Source organism: Panthera pardus, unplaced genomic scaffold (genome assembly GCF_024362965.1).
Source record: "Panthera pardus isolate Hobbes unplaced genomic scaffold, ASM2436296v1 HiC_scaffold_21, whole genome shotgun sequence".
NCBI classification, from domain to species: Eukaryota; Metazoa; Chordata; class Mammalia; order Carnivora; family Felidae; genus Panthera; species Panthera pardus.
The window spans coordinates 43,306,886-43,327,260 of NW_026526777.1; the positions used below are offsets into that span (position 1 = coordinate 43,306,886).

At 35.7% G+C, this 20,375-nt stretch overlaps 1 protein-coding gene across 3 annotated transcripts in view; it reads left to right on the top strand.

Annotated features, from left to right (window-relative positions):
* The window catches only part of RGSL1 (regulator of G protein signaling like 1), a 115,938-nt gene that overhangs the window by 60,239 nt on the left and 35,324 nt on the right, over window positions 1–20,375 (top strand). For all 3 annotated transcript variants that reach the window (XM_019427718.2, XM_019427708.2, XM_053909175.1), the window contains 3 exons: window positions 15,170–15,275; window positions 18,419–18,612; window positions 19,937–20,054. In XM_019427718.2, the coding sequence (XP_019283263.1) occupies window positions 15,170–15,275; window positions 18,419–18,612; window positions 19,937–20,054 (418 nt within the window). The remainder of the gene's footprint in view (window positions 1–15,169; window positions 15,276–18,418; window positions 18,613–19,936; window positions 20,055–20,375) is intronic.

The following is a 20,375-nucleotide window of genomic DNA, read 5'->3' on the forward strand; positions in this document are numbered from 1 at the left end:
ATCACCCATTTCCCCCTCTCTCCTGCCACCCCCACCCATCAACCCTCAGTTTGTTCTCTGTATTTAAAAGTCTCTTATGGTCTGCCTTCCTCCCTGTTTGTAACTATTTTTTCCCCTTCCTTTCCCCCGTGGTCTTCTGTTAAGTTTCTCAAGTTCCACGTGTGAGTGAAAACATATGATGTCTTTCTCTGACTGACTTATTTCACCAGTTCCATCCATGTTGCTGCAAATGGCAGGATTTCATTCTTTCTCATTGATAACTAGTATTCCATTGTATATATAAACCACATCTTCTTTATCCATTCATCATTTGATGGACATTTAGGCTTTTTCCATAATTTGGCTATTGTTGAAAGTGCTGCTATAAACATTGGGGTACATGTGCCCCTATGAGTCAGCACTTCTGTATCCTTTGGATAAATTCCCGTTTTTTCAGAGCAGCTGTACCAGTTTACATTCCCACCAACAGTGCAAGGGGGTTCCCCTTTCTTCACATCCTCACCAGCATCTGTTGTTTCCTGAGTTGTTAATTATAGCCGCTCTGACCTGTGTGAGGTGGTATCTCAGTGTAGTTTTGATTTGTATTTCCCTGATGACGAGTGATGTTGAGCATCTTTTCATGTGTCTGTTGGCCCTGAATGACCATTTTAAAATATTCCCTGGGAAAAACAAAGTGGAACTTGGGCTGAGAATTCTATTGGGTCCTTATCTAAATGTCCAGAATCTGGGTGTCAGCAGAGCTGTCATACTGCAAAATGCCTAGGCAGATACTCAAAATGGATGTTTTCTCATCATAGGAAGCCACCATTAGGCTCCTTGGTGATTCTAGTGCTGTTCTCATCAGTGCTTTTTCCCCCTACTTTGGCTTTAGTAAAAGGATTGAGCCCTCTGTGGCACATTGTTGGCTGGTGGGCTTTTTATGTAATTGATCTTCTGTAGCAGGCTTGGTTCTAAGAACCATTTGATGTCTTCCTCGCTTATTTGTTTTGGCCACTAGAATTTCTACTAAGGGGCACCTTGGTTAAGCATTCAAGTCTTGATTTCAGCTCAGGTCATGATCTTTTAGGAAATCAAACACCATGTTTGGGATTCTTTCTCTCCCTCTCTCTCTGCCTCTCTTCCACTCTCACACTCATGCTCTCTTTCTTAAAATAAATAAACATTTAAAAAAAATTTTACTTAGTGTGAGCCATTGCTTTCCCCAAACTTCTAAGAGTGAGCCAAGCAATGTTGCCTTGCCTCCCAGGATCCCTACCAGCCTCTTAAATCCTATATCCTAGGATAATGCTGTCATCTTAATCAACTCTCCCTTAACCAACTTTATATTTTGTCACCTGTGAGCCAGCACCCTCAGTATTATTCCCATACATTGTCTCCTAGCTTCTGTCAATACATGTTGGCTAGGTTCACTGCTCCCATGAAAGGCTCTCTACCCTAGGTGGAGCAGCTCCTCTTTCAGCTGAGGGCCTCAACTGTGCACCATCAGCAGGCAAAATTCACAGGTTAGGAGAATGAGAGCTTCAACTCAGACGGGGTGGAAGGGCTCTGAGCTGCACACTACAGCATCTACTGCAGTATTCTTAGCCCAGCAGCTTAGGATATATTAATGTGATTGGTTAACTCAGTAGTCACAGGGGGAATTTCTATGTCTACTCTGAGTGTGTTTCTCCAGCCTCTACTCCTGTGTACATAGTTTATATACCTTTATTCTGTGCATACCTTAATATTCTTATATTTAACACGATCTTGTGACCTGATTTAATTAGCATCCCCCCACCCCAATATCTCAACTCTGTTCTCCCTGATGGAAGGAAATGAAGAGCCAAGGTCTCATGTTCCCCCCCCCCCCCCCCATATGGTATTAGAAAGTTTCTACTTCAAATCACCTAGCCTCTGTTTTTTTCTCTCTCCTTAGCCCCTATTTGCCTATTTTTTTTTAATAATTACTAATAATTGTGAAGAATAGGAAAAGGAAGAATGATCATCAACTACCGTTTTGAACAAAGGTCACCTCTATGTTACCTCCCAATTTTTAATCCTTTCCTCTTTCCCAAGGAAATGGCAATTTAGTTTTATCTGGTGCTTTAAATTTACATACTTTTTTGATATTTATATAAACTGAATCATACAGTATATACTCCAGTGGCTGGCTTTTTTACCTCAACATTATATTTGTGAGTTCAATCGTGTTGCGTGCAGCAGTTGTTAACTACTTTCAGTAATGCAAAGCAGTTGTGTAACCATCACCATATTTTTTTTCATTATTATCCTCCCCTTCAAGGAACTTTTTAGACATGAATTTTGATGCCATAGGTATACTATGTATCAGTCATATATAAAAAAAGTAAGATTTTTCTGACCCTCAAAAACTAATTTGCACCCTGTTAGGAACAATATCTTCCATCAAGAATGCATGCTGTAGACTATTCTAATACATAAATACACTATTTTTATTTAATTCAAAAGTGATGAATATTTGAGAATTGTTTCAGTTTTTTTGGTGCTAATATGAACATCTTTGTGAATCTTATTTGATGTACATATGAACACATTTCTGTTGAATATGTACCTAGATTTTCTGGGTCATAAGATATGCATATATTCAACTTTGGTAAATAATTCCCAATACTTTTGCAAAGTGTTTGTACAAATTTATGCTCCTATCAACAGGGTATAAGAATTCTAGTTGTTCTACAATTTCACCAATATCTGATGTGCTAAATTTTTATTCTTAGCTATTCTTGTGTGTAGTAATATCCCATTTATTGTTTTAACATTTGTTTTAACATTTATTTCCCTATTTAGTAATAATTTTGAGTGACTTTTTATTTAAAATTCAGTTGGAAATGACCAGATATCATTCTTTCTCATTGCCAAGTAGTATTCCATTGTATATAAAAACCACATCTTCTTTATGCATTCGTCAGTTGATGGACATTTAGGCTCATTCCATAATTTGGCTATTGTTGAAAGTGCTTCTATAAACATTGGGGTACAAGTGCTCCTATGCATCAGCACTCCTGTATCCCTTGGGTAGATTCCTAGCAGTGCTATTGCTGGGTCATAGTATAGTTCTATTTTTAATTTTTTGAGGAACCTCCACACTGTTTTCCAGAGTGCACAAGTTTGCATTCCCACCAACAGTGCAAGAGGGTTCCCGTTTCTCCACATCCTCGCCAGTATCTATAGTCTCCTGATTTGTTCATTTTAGCCACTCTGACTGGTGTGAGGTGGTATCTCAGTGTGGTTTTGATTTCTATTTCCCTGATGAAGAGTGACAGTGAGCATCTCTTCATATGCCTGGTGGCCATCTGGATGTCTTCTTTAGAGAAGTGTCTATTCATGTTTTCTGCCCATTTCTTCACTGGATTATTTGTTTTTCAGGTGTGGAGTTTGGTGAGTTCTTCATAGATTTTGGATACTAGCCCTTTGTCTGATATGTCATTTGCAAATAACTTTTCCCATTCCGTTGGCTGCCTTTTAGTTTTGTTGATTGTTTCCTTTGCAGTGCAGAAGGTTTTTATCTTGATGAGGTCCCAGTCATTCATTTTTGCTTTTAATTCCCTTGCCCTTGGAGATGTGTCGAGTAAGAAATTGCTGTGGCTAAGATCCAAGAGGTTGTTGCTTGCTTCCTTCTCTAGGGTTTTGATGGTTCCCTGTCTCACATTCAGGTCCCTTATCCATTTTGAGTTTACTTTTGTGAATGGTGTAAGAAAGTGGTCTAGTTTCATTCTTCTGCATGTTGCTGTCCAGTTCTCCCAGCACTATTTGTTAAAGAGGCTGTCTTTTTTCCATTGGATAATCTTTCCTGCTTTGTCGAAGATTAGTTGGAAGTCAGGCAGAGAAAGAAAGATACCATCCATATGTTTTCACTTATATGTGGATCTTGAGAAACTTAACAGAAGACCATGGGGGAGAGGAAGGGGAAAAAACGTTACAGAGAGGGAGGGAGGCAAACCATAAGAGACTCTTAAGGACTGAGAACAAATAAAGGGTTGATGGGGGCTGGGGGAGAGGGGAAAGTGGGTGATGGGGGTGATGGGCATGAAGGAGGGCACTTGTTGGGATGAGCACTGGGAGTTGTAGAAACCAATTTGACAATAAATTATATTTTTAAAAAATGAAGAGTTTGTAGGTGCTGTTCAAGGAATAGGCATAGGGAGGGTATTTACAGGAATGTACTCAGTGATATATTTCAAGGGAGATGATTCAGCAAACATTTCAAAACTCAGGTAATATTTTTAAAGATTTCTTAGAGATTCAAATTGATTTAATGTTTGGCAAAACATTAAATAATAATAATAATAATAATAATAATAATAATAATAATGCTTTTGTTAGGCTTCTACTATACTCCTAGAGATTATGATATTCTTCTTTGTTTTAGGAATTAACTTTATAAACTTAATCTGTTGGTTCTGCATATCTGGTAATATATTTCTCGCCAAGAAAAATAAATAAATAAAATTCAGTTGGATATGGTGTGTGTGTGCGTGCGTGTGTGTGTGTGTGTGTGTGTGTGTGACAATATCACTATTCAAGTCTCTTGCCTACTTTTCTATTTGGTTTCTGTCTTTTTTTTAAGTTGATTAGTATGAGTTATTTATATATTCTATATATGAGTCACCTAGCAGTCACATGTGTTACAAGGATCATATTCTCTCTCTCAATGGTGTCTCTAACAAACAGAAGCTCTTAATTATAATCCAATTAAAATTGATTTCATTGATTTTTTTACTCCAAGGTCATAGAGATATTCATGTTTGTTTTTTTCTGAGCTTCTTTGCTTTGCCTTTAATGTTAAGATCTACAGTCCAACTGGTATTGATTTTTATGTTTGATATGAGATTTAAGGATCAAGCTTTATTTGTCTTAGATATGAATGTCCAATTAACTTGCACCATTTATTGAAAAGATTCTGTCATAAATCAAGTGTCCATATCTGCATAGGATTGTTTCTGGACCTTTGGTTGTATTTTTCTATTTGTCTATTCTTGCACAGGTACAACACTATCTTTATTATAAATTTGTAACAAGTAGTAATAAATGGTAGAATTACATCCTCCAATTTCTTTTACTTCTTTAAGATTGACATGGTTTTTCTTAGCCCCTTGACATGGTTCTATATTAAAGTATTAGCATCACCTTATACATTTCCAGCAAAAAATGGCTCTAGGATTCTTTCCTCCTGCCAGCCCCTAGCAAATGTTAATTTACTCTCTGTCCTCATGGATTTACCTACTGTGCATATTTCGCATATGGAATAATATAATATGTAACTGCTAACTTCTGGCGTCTTAGCATAATGTTTTCAAGATTCACACATATTTTACCATATATTAGTTCTTCAATGCTTTTTATGGCTGGATACTATTCTATGGTATGGATATACCACCTTTTGTTTATGAATTCATCTGTTGATGAATATTTGGATTCTTTGTACTTTTTGGTGACTATAAATATTGCTGCTATGAATGTTTGTGTGCAAGTTTTTGTTTGAATACCTGTTTTCAATTATCCTGGTTATGTATCTAGGAGTAGAACTACTGGATCATATTCTAATTCTACATTTAAATTTTTAGGAAAACCACCAAACCATTTTCCACAGGAGGTGCACCATTTTACATTACCATCAGCGATGGATGAGGATTCCAGTTTCTCCATGTCTTCACCAACACTTGTTCCTTTCATTTTCTTTAAATTATAGCCATCCTAATGGATGTGAAGTGGTATCTTACTGTGGTTTTGCTTTGCATTTTCCTAATAACTAATAATGTTGAATACCTTGCATGTGTTTGTTGGCCAATCTTCTTTGGAGAAATGTCTGTTTAAGGCCTTTGCTCAATTTTTTTATTAGTCTGTTTCTCTTTTTGTTCCTGACATGTAAGAGTTCTTTAAATGTTCTAGATACTAGAACTGATGACAGACATATGATTTGCAAATATTTTCTCCCATTTTGTAGGTTATATTTACTATTCTGATCTTGGCCTTTGGTGCACAGTTTTGAAATTTAATGAATATATCTATATTTTCTTTCTTTCTTTCTTTTTTTCTTTCTTTCTTTCTTTCTTTCTTTCTTTCTTTCTTTCTTTCTTTCTTTCTCCTCTTCCTCCTCCTCCTCCTCTTCTTTGCTTATGCTTTCAATGTCATGTTTAAAAATCTGTTGTCAAATTCATCATCTTGAAGACTTACACCTATGTTTTTTTTTTTTACAAGACTTTCATAGTTCTACTCTTACATTTATATTTGTTATCTATGTTGAGTTAATTTTTGTGTATGGCTTGAGGAGGGTTCAAATTCATTCTTTTGCACATGGGTAGCCAATTATTCCAGCACTATTTGTTGAAGAAACTCTTCTTTCCTTGTTGAGTGGTCTTGAAATCCTTGTCAAAAATAAATTAACCATAGATGTGTGGGTTTATTTGGGGGCTCAAAATTCTATTTTGTTGATTTATATGTCTGTCCTTATTCTAGTACCACACTGTTTTGGTTAGGATAGCTTTGTACTGAATTTTGAAATCAAGAAGTCTGAGTCTTCCAATTTTGTTTTATTTTTTCAAGATAGTTTTGGCTATTTGGGGTCCGTTACAATTCTGGGAGTTTTTTGACCAGCTTTTTGATTTAAAACAATCATTGAGATTTTGATGTCGATTGCACTGAATCTGTAGATCACTTTGGGTAGTATTGCCATATTAAGTCTTCTAATCCATAAGCATAGGACATAGTTTCATTTATTTAGGTGTTCTTTAACTTCTTTCAGTAATCTTTTGTAGCTTTCAATTTATAAGTCTTACATCTCCTTGGTTAAATTTATTTCTAAGTATTTTATTCTTTTTGATGCTATTGTAAATGGAACTGTTTTCATTTCACTTCAGAATGTTCATTGCTAGGGTATAGAAATACAACTGATTATTATGTGTGTAATTTATATCCTGCAACTTTTCTGAATTCATTTATTAGCTCTAATAGTTGTTTGTTTTTTTGTTGGTTTGTTTTTTAGACTCTGTAGGATTTTACCTATATAAGATCATATCATCTATGAATAGAAATAGATTTGCTCCTTCCTTTCCAATTTGGATGCCATTCGTTTCTTTTTCTTGCTTAAGTTCTCTGGCTAGGAATCTCAGTACAATGTTGAATAGAAGTGGTGAAAGAAGGCATCCTTTCTTGTTTCTGATATTAGGGAGAAAGCTTTCAATCTTACCATTGAGTTTAATGTTATCTGTGGATTTGCCCTTTATCATGTTGAAGAAGTTCTCTTCTATTTTTAGTTTGCTGGCTGTTTCTGAATTTTGTCAAGTGCTTTTTCTGCATCATTTGAGGTGATAATTTTTCCTTTATTCTAGTAATGTGATGTATTACATTGATTGATTTTCATATGTTGAACCATCCTCACATTCCTGGTATATATCCCACTTGGTTATGGTGTATCATCTTAATATTCTACTAGATTTGGGGTTGCTAATATTTTCTTGAGAATATTTTCATCTATATACATAAGGGATATTGGTCTATAGTTTTCTTTTTGTATGATGTCTTTATCTGGTTTGGTAACAGAATAATTTTGGCCTCTTAGAATGAATTAAAATGTCTTTTCCACTTCTATTTTTGGGAAGAGTTTGAGAAGAACTGGCATTAACTCTTTAAATTATATAATAAAGAATTAACCAGTGAAGCCATGTGGTCCTTGGTTTTTCTTTGTTGGGAGGTTTGTCATCACTGATTCAGTCTCTTATTATAGTATATTCAAAATTTTTATTTCTTCTTGAGTCTGTTTGATTATTGTATATTTCTTAGAATTTTTCCATTTATCTAGATTATCTAATTTATCAGCATACAATTGCTTATAATGTTTTCTTTTTATTTCTGTGGTTGGTAGTAATGTCTCTACATTCATTTCTGATTTTAGTAATTTCAGTCTTCTCTTATTTCTTGGTCAATCTAACTAAACAGCAGCGTTGTTGAGCTTTTCAAAGAAAAAAACTGTCTTGTTGATTTTTTTTACTTTTCTTTCTTTTGTTTTTCTTTTTTTAGAGAGAGCGAGAGAGAGAGAATGCAAGCAGGGGAGATGGGCAGAGGGAGAGTCTTAAGCAGGGTGCATGCTCAGAATGGAGCCCAAGGTAGGGCTCAATCCCATAAACCTGGGATCAGGACCTGAGCCAAAATCAAGAGTCAGATGCTCAATGGACTGAGCCACCCAGATGCCCCCGTTTTGTTGATTTTCTATATTGGTTTTCTATTCCCTGTTTTGTTTGCTTCCACTCTAATCTTTATAATTCTGTTTTTCTGCTAATTTTGGGTTTATCTTGCTATTCTTTATCTAGTTCCTAAAGGTGTAAGTTTCAGTTACTGATTTGGTATCTTTTTAATACCTGCATTTACAAGTATAAATTTCTCTTTGAACAATGTTTTTGCTTCATCCCATATGTTTTGGTATGTGATGTTTTCAGTTTCATTTAACTCAAAATTATTGTACTTTTCAGCTCCAGAATTGCTATTTGGTTTCTTTTTGCCATTTCTATCTTTTTATTGATACTATATTTGGTGAGATGCCATTCTCTTGACTTCCTTTAGTTCTTTGTCCATGCTTTCCTTTATCTCTTTGAGCATATTTAAGACAGTTGATTTAAAGTTTTGTCTAATAAGTACAATGACCAGATTTCTCATGGACAGTTTCTGTTGTTCTTTTTTCCTGTGAATAGGCCATATATGTTTGTTTTGCATGACTCATAGTTTTTTTGTTGTTGTTGAAGACTGGACACTTTGAACATTATAATGTGACAAAATCAGATTTCCCCCTCTCCTTCAAGTTTGCTGTTGCTGCTTTTGTAGGTTGTGTGTGTGTGTGTGTGTGTGTGTGTGTGTGTGTGACTTTTCTCAACGATTTTTGTAAAATCTGTATTCTTTGTTATGTGTGACCACTGAAGTCTGTGTTCTGTTAGCTTATGGGCAACAGTGTTTTGATAGATTCCTTAAATGTCAGAAAGGAAAGAAGGAAGGAAGGAAGGAAGAAGGAAGGAAGGAAGGCAGGAAGGAAGGAAAAGGAAAGAGAAAGAGACAAGGAGAAAGGAAAGGAAAGGAAAAGAAAAAAGAAAAGAAAAGAAAAAAGGAAAGGAAAGGAAAAGAAAAGAAAAGAAAAGAAAAGAAAAGAAAAGAAAAAGGAAAAGAAAAGAAAAGAAAAGAAATTAGAAGAAAAATTACTCTACTGGTCTTTGCAGATTGGCTATATGTTGGAATACTCTTTCAATGCTCAGCCAGGCCATATACAACTCTGCCCTAGCATTCATTTCCCATTTGCTTGGACCTTGAAGTCCAGCCAGACATGAAAGTTGTGGATCTTCTCATAACTTCTGAGCATACATCCAGTTCTGAGCATATGGATAGGTTTTTTAATTCCTCAGTATATGTGGAATCTTTAAAAATCCTTATTACCCCATGTATTTACTTTTACAACTTTGTGTCTGTCTGGTGTCCCAACTGTTGGCCCAGGTTAATGTACCCAGTATATTTGCCTTTAAATGCTTCCAGCAAATGTCACATGGGATGCATCTCAACCCTAAAAACACTCCAAATAGGGCAAAACATAGGCTAGTCCTTGTGCAAATACTTCAGGGAGCCAACAGACAACCTCAGTTCACAAGAGACAAACACATTCTTTGAAAACTAGATCCTATTGCTACCTTTGGCAATAGCAACCTTCATCTGGAATGTAAACTGCTGACATATGGCCACCACTGGTGTGGAATGGAGGAATGGTAGGTGGACAATTTAAAATGCCACAGCATTTTCTTACCAGATGCAGCTACTTCTTTATTCCCTAAGCCTTCACTTATTGTTAAGTTCTTGGCCAGATTCAAGAGTCCTGTAAAACCATGATTTTGACCATTTTTGCCACCTCTTTAGTTGCTTTTATGGAAAATGGATACCTGAAGCTCCCTACTTATCATTTTCTGTGATATCACTCCCTATTATACTTTTTAAAAAAGTTTAAAAAGAGAGAGAGAGAGGAAGAAAGAGAGAGAGCAGGGGAGGAGCAGAGAGAGAGGGAGAAAGAGTGAATCCCAAGCAAGCTCCACACTGCCAGTGCAGAGCCTGATGCAGGGCTTGAACCGTGAGATCATGACCTGAGCCAAAATCAAGAGTCAGATGCTTAACCGAATGAGACACCCAGGTGCCCCCCCCCACCATTGTACTTTTTAACCCATAAGTTTGGTTTATCCCTCCATTTAAGTTTTTTGAAGTTTCTTTCAATAATTTTTTATAGTTTTTCCATGTAATATTATTTTATAGCTTCCAGTATATTTGTTTCTAGGTCTTTGATGTTTTCTAATACACTTGTAAATAGTATAATTTCTAAAGTTTCATTTTTAATTTGTGTCTGGCATATAGAAATATAGTTGATTTTTACATCTTTGTCTTGTGCTCCACCACTTCCCTAAATTATTCATTCTAAAAATTTGTCTGCAAATTTGTTTGATTTTTATACACACACAGTTGTGCCCTCTACCAACAAAGAGTTTTATTAGTGTTCTCAAATATTTATGCCTTTGATTTATTTTCATTACCTCATTGGTCTTACTAGATTCTCCATTACGCTTTCAGATAGAAATAGTGTTGGCAAGCACCTTTGTCTTAATCTGAGAGAGGTTTAATTAAAACTTAATTTCTTTAAAATATGTAGGACTTTACAGACTTTCTATTTCTTCTTATATCATTTTAATATGTTGTATTTTCTACACACTTATTGATTTCATTTGAAATTTCATATATGTTATTTAAGTTGCTTGTGGTACCCTCTTATTACAATTAATTATCTATAAAGCACGTAATGTTGGATGCAATATTTTGTATATGCAACTAGGTGTATTTCACTATGTTCAGATATTCTATATCCTTAATGATAGTTTTACTTTACATTTGTATCCATTACCAAAAGAGAATTTTTAAATCCCCCACTCTGTGTATTCTTTCTTTCTTTCTTTCTTCCTTCCTTCCTTTCTTTCTTTCTTTCTTTCTTTCTTTCTTTCTTTCTTTCTTTCTTCTAAGACTTGCAGTTTTTCCTTTATATTATTAGAGGCTACAGCTCTAGATACAAGCAAATTTGGAATTATAGCTTTCTGGTAGAGCAAATCATTATCCCTAATAACGCTTCTTACTTTATTATTTTTCTAATATTATTATAGTCATTACTTTTCTTTCTGGTTAGTGTTTGCTTGTTATATCCTTTTCCACTCTTTTATTTTTTAATATCTTCTTCTTTTATATTTAAGGTGAGACTCTTTAAAGCAGAATCTCTCTTTTTTTTTTTCTTTTTTGGTGTTTTCATTTTTGTTGAATCCAATTTGAGAATTGTCTTTTAATTAAAGTATTTAGGGGCACCTGGGTGGCTCAGTCAGTTGGTTCAGCATCCAACTTTGGTTCAGGTCATGATCTCATGGTTCATGAGTTCAAGCCCCCCATCGGGTTCTCTACAGACAGCTCAGAGCCTGGAGCCTGTTTTGGATACTGTGTCTCCCTCTCTCTCTGCCCCTCCCCCACTCACACTCTGTCCCCCTCTCTCTCAAGAATAAATAAACATTAAAAAATTGTAATTAGAGTATTAGTCTGATTACATTAACTGTAACGTCTCATGTATTAGGTTTTAAATGCTACCTTACTACATTTGTCCCTTCTGTTCTATGTTCCCTTTTCTCTCCTTTTGGCTTTCTTTAAGATTACAAGTTTTTTTAGATTAATAATTCTATATATTCTTTCTGCTAATGTGTTGTTTTTGCATGTTTTCTTTTTTTTAGTGGTTACCATATAGATTTCAAAATGCATCCTTGACATATTAAAATTTAATTTAAGTTACTGCTTTTACTGCATATATATTACTGTTTTATAAGTCAATATTCATTTAGGCTTACTCACATATCCACTTTTTCTTTCTTTTTCATCATTTCCCACTCCTCTAAGCTGCCTCCAAAAACACCTTTGCATTTCCTTTAGTGTGAATTTTTAAAGTATTTTTATTTTGGTTTTATTTGTTAAGATTATAGTCTCTGGATATAGAATTCTTGGTGGAATTATTTTATTTTAGCACTTCGAAGATATTATCTTATTATCTCTTGGCATCCTTAGTTCATTTTGAGGAGTCAGCCTGAAGCCTTTACTGACATTGTTTAGTAAAAAGAAATATTTATTTTATTCATTCCACTACCCCCCCCATATTTTCTTTTCTTCTTTTCTTTCATGCAATTTTACTATTATGTACCTAAGTATTTATGCTACTTGTGATTTCAGGACTTCTTGAATTTCTGACTTGATGTCAGTTGTCAGTTTTAGAAAATTTTCAATTACCTCTTCAAATATTTGTCCTGCTCCATTTTATTTCTTCCCTCCTTTTGATAACCTTACTACATATATTTTTGACATTATAGCCATGTGCTTGTCTTATGTGATTTTTCTTTATTTTCCATATTTTTCTCCATATGTTTCAGTCTGCATATTTGATTTAAATCCTAGTTCAATAATTCTCACTTTGTTATGCAGAATTTGTAATTAAACCAATTTATTAATTCTTAACTTCCTTAATTTCAGTCATTAAATTTTTTATTTTTAGAATATTTTTTGTCTGATATTCAGTCTATGTTGATATTTTCCTCCTTTTAATTCCTTGAGCTATATTAATAATAGTAACTTTAAAGTCCATATTTGTATTTCATATATCTATTTCAACTATCAATTTTTTTCCCTTGGTTTTTGGTCAGGTCTTTTAAAATACATTGTTATTTCTGCTTTATTTGTGAACATTGTTGGTAAGAAATTTGTAGAGATAATTTGAGGTTCTGGGTAATGTTATTTTTCTCCAGAGAGGATTTTATTATATATCTGACATACAAGTATGTCGCGACCGGCGCGACAAACACCAAGGTCAGTGTCCTGAGGGTAGGGGAATGCAAGAAAAAAGAGAGAGAAGAAAGTTTGGGAACAGGAGGGTCCCCTGGGCTGATGGCCCAAGTGACGGCTTTATTGTTGCTGTACACAATCTTTTATATCCAGACTCTTATGGGTCAGGCCATTCTAAGAATAAACAGGTTTCACATAATCGCTGCCAACCAAAACATTTAGTTCTGTGTTTCTTGTGCATTGTCTAGACGGGTCACAACAAGACCTTGTTGATAAGATTGCTAGCAAAACACAATTCCCATGTTTGTTTCTATCTGACTCGGGGTAGAAAAAAGGGAGGTAGCATTACTGCCAACACCTGCAGACCACAGGCTTCAGGAATTAACTTTCTCAGCCTTGACAAGGCTTTCCTATGCCCTTGAAAGTGGGGGAATGGGAGGGGGAACCACCAGGTTGGCTAAGTCAACAGGGAACATTGCTCCACCGGGTCTCAGCCTGGCACCGGGGCCCGGCCCCCCACACAAGTAGCATCCAAATAACCTTAATCCATTTAGGGATTGAGTTGGTGCAAAGTCAGTTTTTATTCTTTCTGATGGATGAGCTATTTCTGGTTTCCCTTACTTCTTGGGATCCCAATTAAAAGACTGGGGTACTTGTCAGAGCCTTTTCTTCTTTGCTGTTTTCAATTTTGCCTTCTTCTGCCTTGAGAGTCTGCCAAAAACTTTGTTAAATTTTTCAGTAGCAACTGTCTTAATTGATAAGTGTCTTGAGAATAAAAGTAATGCCAGGTTTCTTTTTTTGTCCATGTTCTAAAGGCCAGTGGTTTTTGTCTTCTGACCTATTGTGGTTTTAACATTATGAATGCCTCTAGGGTGTGAACTTACCTTTCTGGTTTCTAACATCCTCTTTGTTTCTTATTTCTATGTTTTTATTTTTTTGTCTTAATTTTTTACAAGCTTACATATGAGTTTTAAAAGGGTTATTTTTTTTATCCAGCATTTATAAGTGTTTGTATTGGAAGGTTTTTTGATTTCTTTTGTGTGAATATTTTTTTTTTGTATCTAGTCTTCCATAGTCTTGATTTTATTTTTTTCACCTATTCAATTGCATTTATTTAGAACTAGTATATACCTCTATTGCTTTCAATATTTTGTATGCTGTCACTGAAAGTATTACTAAACCGCACAAAAATTATCTGTGAGAGTATACTCTATTTAATAAACATTTTAAAGCATTGACTATATAACTAGGACATGTTCTCACATAAGTAATATACCATCCTTGCCCTTAATGAGTTGAGAGTCTATCTTTTCTTCTAAAATACTCACCTCAAAGGGCTCTCCTAAAACACTGAGATCCTTGGAATCTGTTGTTCTTTGATAGTAGTGTTTTATTTTTTTTTTATTTTTTATTTATTTATTATTTTTTATATTTTTTTCAACTTTTTTTATTTATTTTTGGGACAGAGAGAGACAGAGCATGAACGGGGAGGGGCAGAGAGAGAGGGAGACACAGAATCGGAAACAGGCTCCAGGCTCCGAGCCATCAGCCCAGAGCCCGACGCGGGGCTCGAACTCACGGACCGCGAGATCGTGACCTGGCTGAAGTCGGACGCTTAACCGACTGCGCCACCCAGGCGCCCTGATAGTAGTGTTTTAATATGTTTTTTAAAATAATGGTTTTTAGATGGCAATAGGGAACCAGATACCCACTCTAAATTGTGTATGGTGTGATAGAGTACCTTTTAAGAAGCTTGCAGTGGGCACAGTGTTTTCAAGAAAGGGAACGATTTCAGTTAAAGTAAGAAGAAGATAGAGGAAATTCTTAACAAAGAGGTCAAGACTCTGTGAGAGTTTACTGATTACACAGCAGGAGTTCCAGAGGTGAAAGGGCATAGGATGGGATAACAGAGGTGTCAGGGAAGACTGAATGTCATGTGGAATATGGTTTAGTCAAAATGGCTGACTGGGGGAAGGATGGATGACATTTGGTGTTGAAATAAGAAATAAAATAAACTTGGTCTCAGCAGTCTTCTGATGAAGGTGGGTTCTCGGCCTAATGGCCAGCAGACTTAGATAACACAGTTGGAACTGAAGTCAGAGATAAAATCATCCCTAAGTTTCTTTTCAGTAGTAATTGCCTGAGGTGTTGACAGTTGTGGGGACTATGATTTTTCCACATGCACTCAATGTCTGATAAATATCCTTTTTAATTTGTCCCTTCTTATTCTCTGAAATGTTCTTATAATATGGTATTCCCTAACTTTGTGATTTTTCATTAGATTTCACAGTGGAAATTATCAGAGAACCAAGAGTGGTCTCACCCTCACCTAGGAAAACATCATTTTACAAAAGGACTGGTATGAGGAAGCCCTCATTAAGACCTAGGTAAGACATAGGATTTGGCTACAGCAATATTCTTCAGACACAAGCCATGTTCTTTAATCTCAACATGTCTAATGCTGAACTTATCCTTCAGTATATGAGTTTTTTAAAAATTTTTTTCCATATATCATAAACATACACACAATATTTGTTTATTTGTTTTGAGAAAGAGAGAGAGCAGGAGAGGGGCAGAGAGAGAGAGACAGAGAGAGTTTCAAGCAGGCTCCACTCTGTCAGCACTGAGCCTGATGTGGTACTTGATCTCATGATGCCGGGATCATAACCTGAGCCCAAACCAAAAGTCGGGCACTTAACCGACTGAGCCACATAGACACCCCCACATTTTGTATTTTAAACCAATTATTTATTTTCTATAATTGAGACCATGCAATATATATTATAAGATAACATTTTTTAACTTAAAAAACTATCATGGACATCATGATAGTTTGTAGAGTTATATCCCCTTTCATAATACAGATGTAGCATGTTTTTTTATGGACATTTTAATGAACTTTTTAGTGGACATTACATTATTTTTCATTTTTCACTGCTATAAATAGTGTCACAATAAACATCCTGGTATATATATTCTTGCCTATTTCTTTTTCTGTATTGTGTACTATTGTAGTAACCTCCTAACTGGTTCCTTATTTCATGTCTCTCCCCTTATAATAAATCCTAGAATCAACTTATTAAGGTCTCACTTCTAGGAAAAAACTCTGTGGTCCTTTCTTTCAGAAGTGTCCACTTTTTTCTCCTTACCTTAGCACAAGTGCCACCTCTACATAAAAAGTTCTTCAGATGTATGTCGCTATGACTTCCCTCTTCTCTGAGCACTACATCCCTAAAATACAACACAAAGTACTTACTGTGTACTACTTTTTACTGCTCTTTATTTTTTAGGTATCTTTTCCATTTTCTTGGACTTGACTATGATTTTCTTATAGGCCATGCCATTCATTCAATCATTCATTTTTTTTATTCAATAATTACCTATTAATGACTAGGTATATGAAAAGTCCTTAAAGAAGATAAAGATATAGTAACACATACAAATTTGGTAGTCAGAGTCACTGGGAGAATATTTTGAATAGAGAAAGCTTTCCAAAGTATGCTTTCAGTTACTGATAACATTCATTGAGGATGATAAGTCCTTTCTCTCTTCTAAATACTCTAGATAGATCTTCCTTCCTTTGAAGGAACTGAAATTGTTCTCTGACCATTAATCATTTATTTCTTTTGCTGTTCCAGTTTGCACCACTTTCCACTGTGTCTATAGAAATACCTATTCTATTTAGCTAAGTATCACAGAAGTGTTAACATCCTGTTTCATGTCTTCAGTTAAGACCAAAACAGAATGCCCCATGGATCCCACAGTTGCATTTCTCTTTAACCTTGTCCCTAGCCCTTGTTCAGTGAAATAAACAGTTATTGAACATATACTGTGTCCCAGATACTAATGTTACAAAAATGAAATATATTCCTTACCTTTACAAGGCTGACCTTAAAATTTCATAATAAAATATTGGATAATTACTATAAGGGTATAGGAAAGAGAAGTAAATTTTGAGTAAGGATTAGGAAAAGTTAAACTATCAGAAGAGACCCCAAACTACATGTACAATTTCATGTGCATGTGCAAAGAAATGAGAGTATTTTGAGGGTAAGGCTAAACCTTCCAAGCTAAAGAAATGACACAAACATAAACTCACAAATATAAAGGTATTTAAAAACTTGAAAATAGCCCAGTGGTGTTAAAGCATACAATGCATGGGGTGAAGAGACATAAATTCTAACATTAGAAAGCCAAATTGAGACCAAATAACAAAAATAAAGTCTTAAAAGAATTATTAAGGAATTTATGTTGATTAACTGGAAATGAGAATTTCTTGAGACTTGTTGGAACAAGAGTAACAGAGATACCTTTTATATGGATTTAGAAAACAGTACCCAGGCAGAAGTAGTAATGATATATATACAGGAGTCAGAACATCAGAGACTGAAGACAGAAATAATAGTTAGAAGGTTGTTGCAGTTGTTCATACAGGTGATATTAAAAACTTGAATTAGGGATATCTGGGTGGCTCAGTTGGTTAAGATCAGACTTTGACTCAGGTCATGATCTCACAGTCCGTGGTTTGAGCCCCGTGTCGGGCTCTGTGCTGACAGCTCAGAGCCTGCTTTGGATCCTCCATCTGTCTCTGCTCCTCCCGCTGTCACATTCTCTCTCTCCTTCTCTCAAAAATAAACATTAAAAAAAACCTTGAATTAAACAGTGGGAGTAGAAATGGAAGTGAAGATACAGACTTTAAGACCACTGAAGAGGAAGAATCAGACTCTGGAATGGTGGAGGAAGAACATCACAAATTGTCTCCCCATAAAAGTAATGATAAAGGGGCACTTGTGTGCTCAGTTGGTTAAGCTTCTGACTCTTGATTTTGGGCCAGGTCATGGTCTCATGGTCATGAGATCCAGCCCTGCACTGGATCTTAAGATTCTCTCTCTCCCTGTACCCCTCTCTCCTGCTCCCTCTTTCTCTCTCTCTCTCTCTTAAAAAACAAACAAACATGGGGCGCCTGGGTGGCTCAGTCGGTTAAGCGTCCGACTTCAGCTCAGGTCACGATCTCGCGGTCCGTGAGTTCGAGCCCCACGTCAGGCTCTGGGCTGATGGCTCAGAGCCTGGAGCCTGCTTCTGATTCTGTGTCTCCCTCTCTCTCTGCCCCTCCCCCATTCATGCTCTGTCTCTCTCTGTCTCAAAAATAAATAAACGTTAAAAAAATATATAAAAAAAAAACCAAACCAAAACAAACAAAGGGCCATATTTCATTCTTCCTCATTGCCAAGTAATATTCCATTGTATATATAAACTACATCTTCTTTATCCATTCATCAGTTGATGGACATTTAGGCTCTTTCCATAATTTGGCTATTGTTGAAAGTGCTGCTATAAACACTGGGGTACATGTGCATATAAAATTTTAAATTTATCTCTAAGTAAATAGTAACCAATTTTTTCATCCTATTTTTTACACACAGCCAGAGGCCCCACAGTCTTGGAGATGCCCTTTCCCATTCCATAGTTGGAGCAGAATCCAGGTTTACCATCCCTTTCTCTTCACCAACGATGCTTTCTTGTTTTCCAGAAACTTGACAGAAGTCCTCCTAAATTCAAACCACTTGGAATTCTTCAGGGAGTTCCTCAAAGAACGGAAGGCTGATAGCCCCTTGAAATTCCTGATGGCCATACATAAGATCAGTATTGAGACAAATGAAAAAATTTACAAGTCTCTCTTTGAAAATATAATCAAGACTTTCTTCCATGGCAAAGTCCCTGCTGGTATGCATCATGTTCTCCTGATATTGTTTCCTTTTCCCTTTAGTATTTTAGGAGAAGAGTTTGACAGAAAACCTGTCTCATGTGAGTCCCCTGAAAGAGCAGAACAGAGCAGTGGCCACACGAGCAGTATTGAGATAAAGATTAGGAGGGACAGTAAAAACGGAGAGCAACAATAATAAAACTAAAGTATAATACTAGTATGGGAAGCCAAATGCAAGACACTTGTACTTATATGTGAAATAGATCCTTTCATTTAACTGTGTTCAACACTGAAAATAGGATCTTATTTAATCTCTATAAGGTAGGAATGAATAGATCCATTTTACTAATGAGGAGTATGAAATTCAGAGAACTTGAATTCAAACTCAAGTCATCTGACCCTTAAATCAACTAGACAGAAATTAAATACAAAAACAAGAGTTAGCTATTTGTAAAGTTGGAGTTCTCATGAACTATGGGTTGTAGAGAGAGCTGTACTGGGAAAGAGAAAACTGTCTCCCTGAAAATCTTTATTTCATTAATTTTGTTTTCTTGCCTATGGAGGGAGGGCAATCTGACCTATGTAAATTCATCTTGACCAGAAACAAAAGTTGCAAGCAAAGTATTGACCTATATAATTCTAGAGGAGAAAAAGAGAGGTGAGCATAATTCTATCCTCAAAGTAAACAAATCTATAGCAAAGCAACGAAGATAAAGCCTTTTATTTTGGCACAAATGAACTGGTGTGTGTGTGTGTGTGTGTGTGTGTGTGTGTGTGTGTGTGTGTATTTACTTGTGGCAATCTAGATCAGGTTATAAATTTTATGAAAGTAAAAAGAGAGGTACAACTGGCAAATCTTTACTTGTAAGAAATATTTATTTGTTCAGTCTCAGGAAGAAGACAAAGAGGAGTATGTAGATCTTGTCCTTGATAAGTTCTCAAGTCTTATTCATGAACAAAATAGTCTCTGAACACCTGGAGAATTATATTGCCCTCGTGATACTTATTTGTAATCTTGGATTCCTCATTTACCCCAGCAGTTTAACATTAATCCTTTACTGTTCTGCTCTCTTCCTAAACCAAAAACTTTAAACTAGCTGCAGAGATGAGTCCTTTAAATATTTCTTTCCCCTTAAACACTCATCTTAGAAACTTGAATGGAAGTAAACCAGGACTGTATTTGCTCTGCAATGCTCCTCTGAGATTTTCAAACAAATTGGAGTGAAGAGTTCAGAGTCTAACCAGATTGAGAATAAGGGACAGACTCTAAGATGAAAAACACACGAACTACCTCAGAAATGGTAGAAGAGAAGATGAGGACTTTTTCTCTCTTGCATTTTTTAGAAGTAATACTGCAGTGTGATGCCCCTATTATACAAGAAATCTCTCACATGCGTCATGTCAGCACAACTACATTATTAACGCTACAGGGATATGTCATGAAATCTCTAGAAGAAAAGTGGTGAGTATTGATCAGTGAACGCCGTGGTTCTTTCTGGACCTGCACAGGGGCTTCTGAAAGCCATAGTAAAGAGTCTCAAATTCCAGAAGTTCACTGCCAGGGCTTCCTTGCAAGAGAAAAGGCAAATTTATCTTGAATCCTCTACTTACCTACCTGCTATGCACATGCATTGTGCACACACGTCCAAACACACACACTTCAGTTCATTTACTTGAACAAAGAACAATACAGTATTGATTAGGAAGGATAGGCTGACATTAGCAAAGGATTGAAATTGGAAGAAGAATATTTGTAAATGTCTCACTATTTTCCAATTCCTAT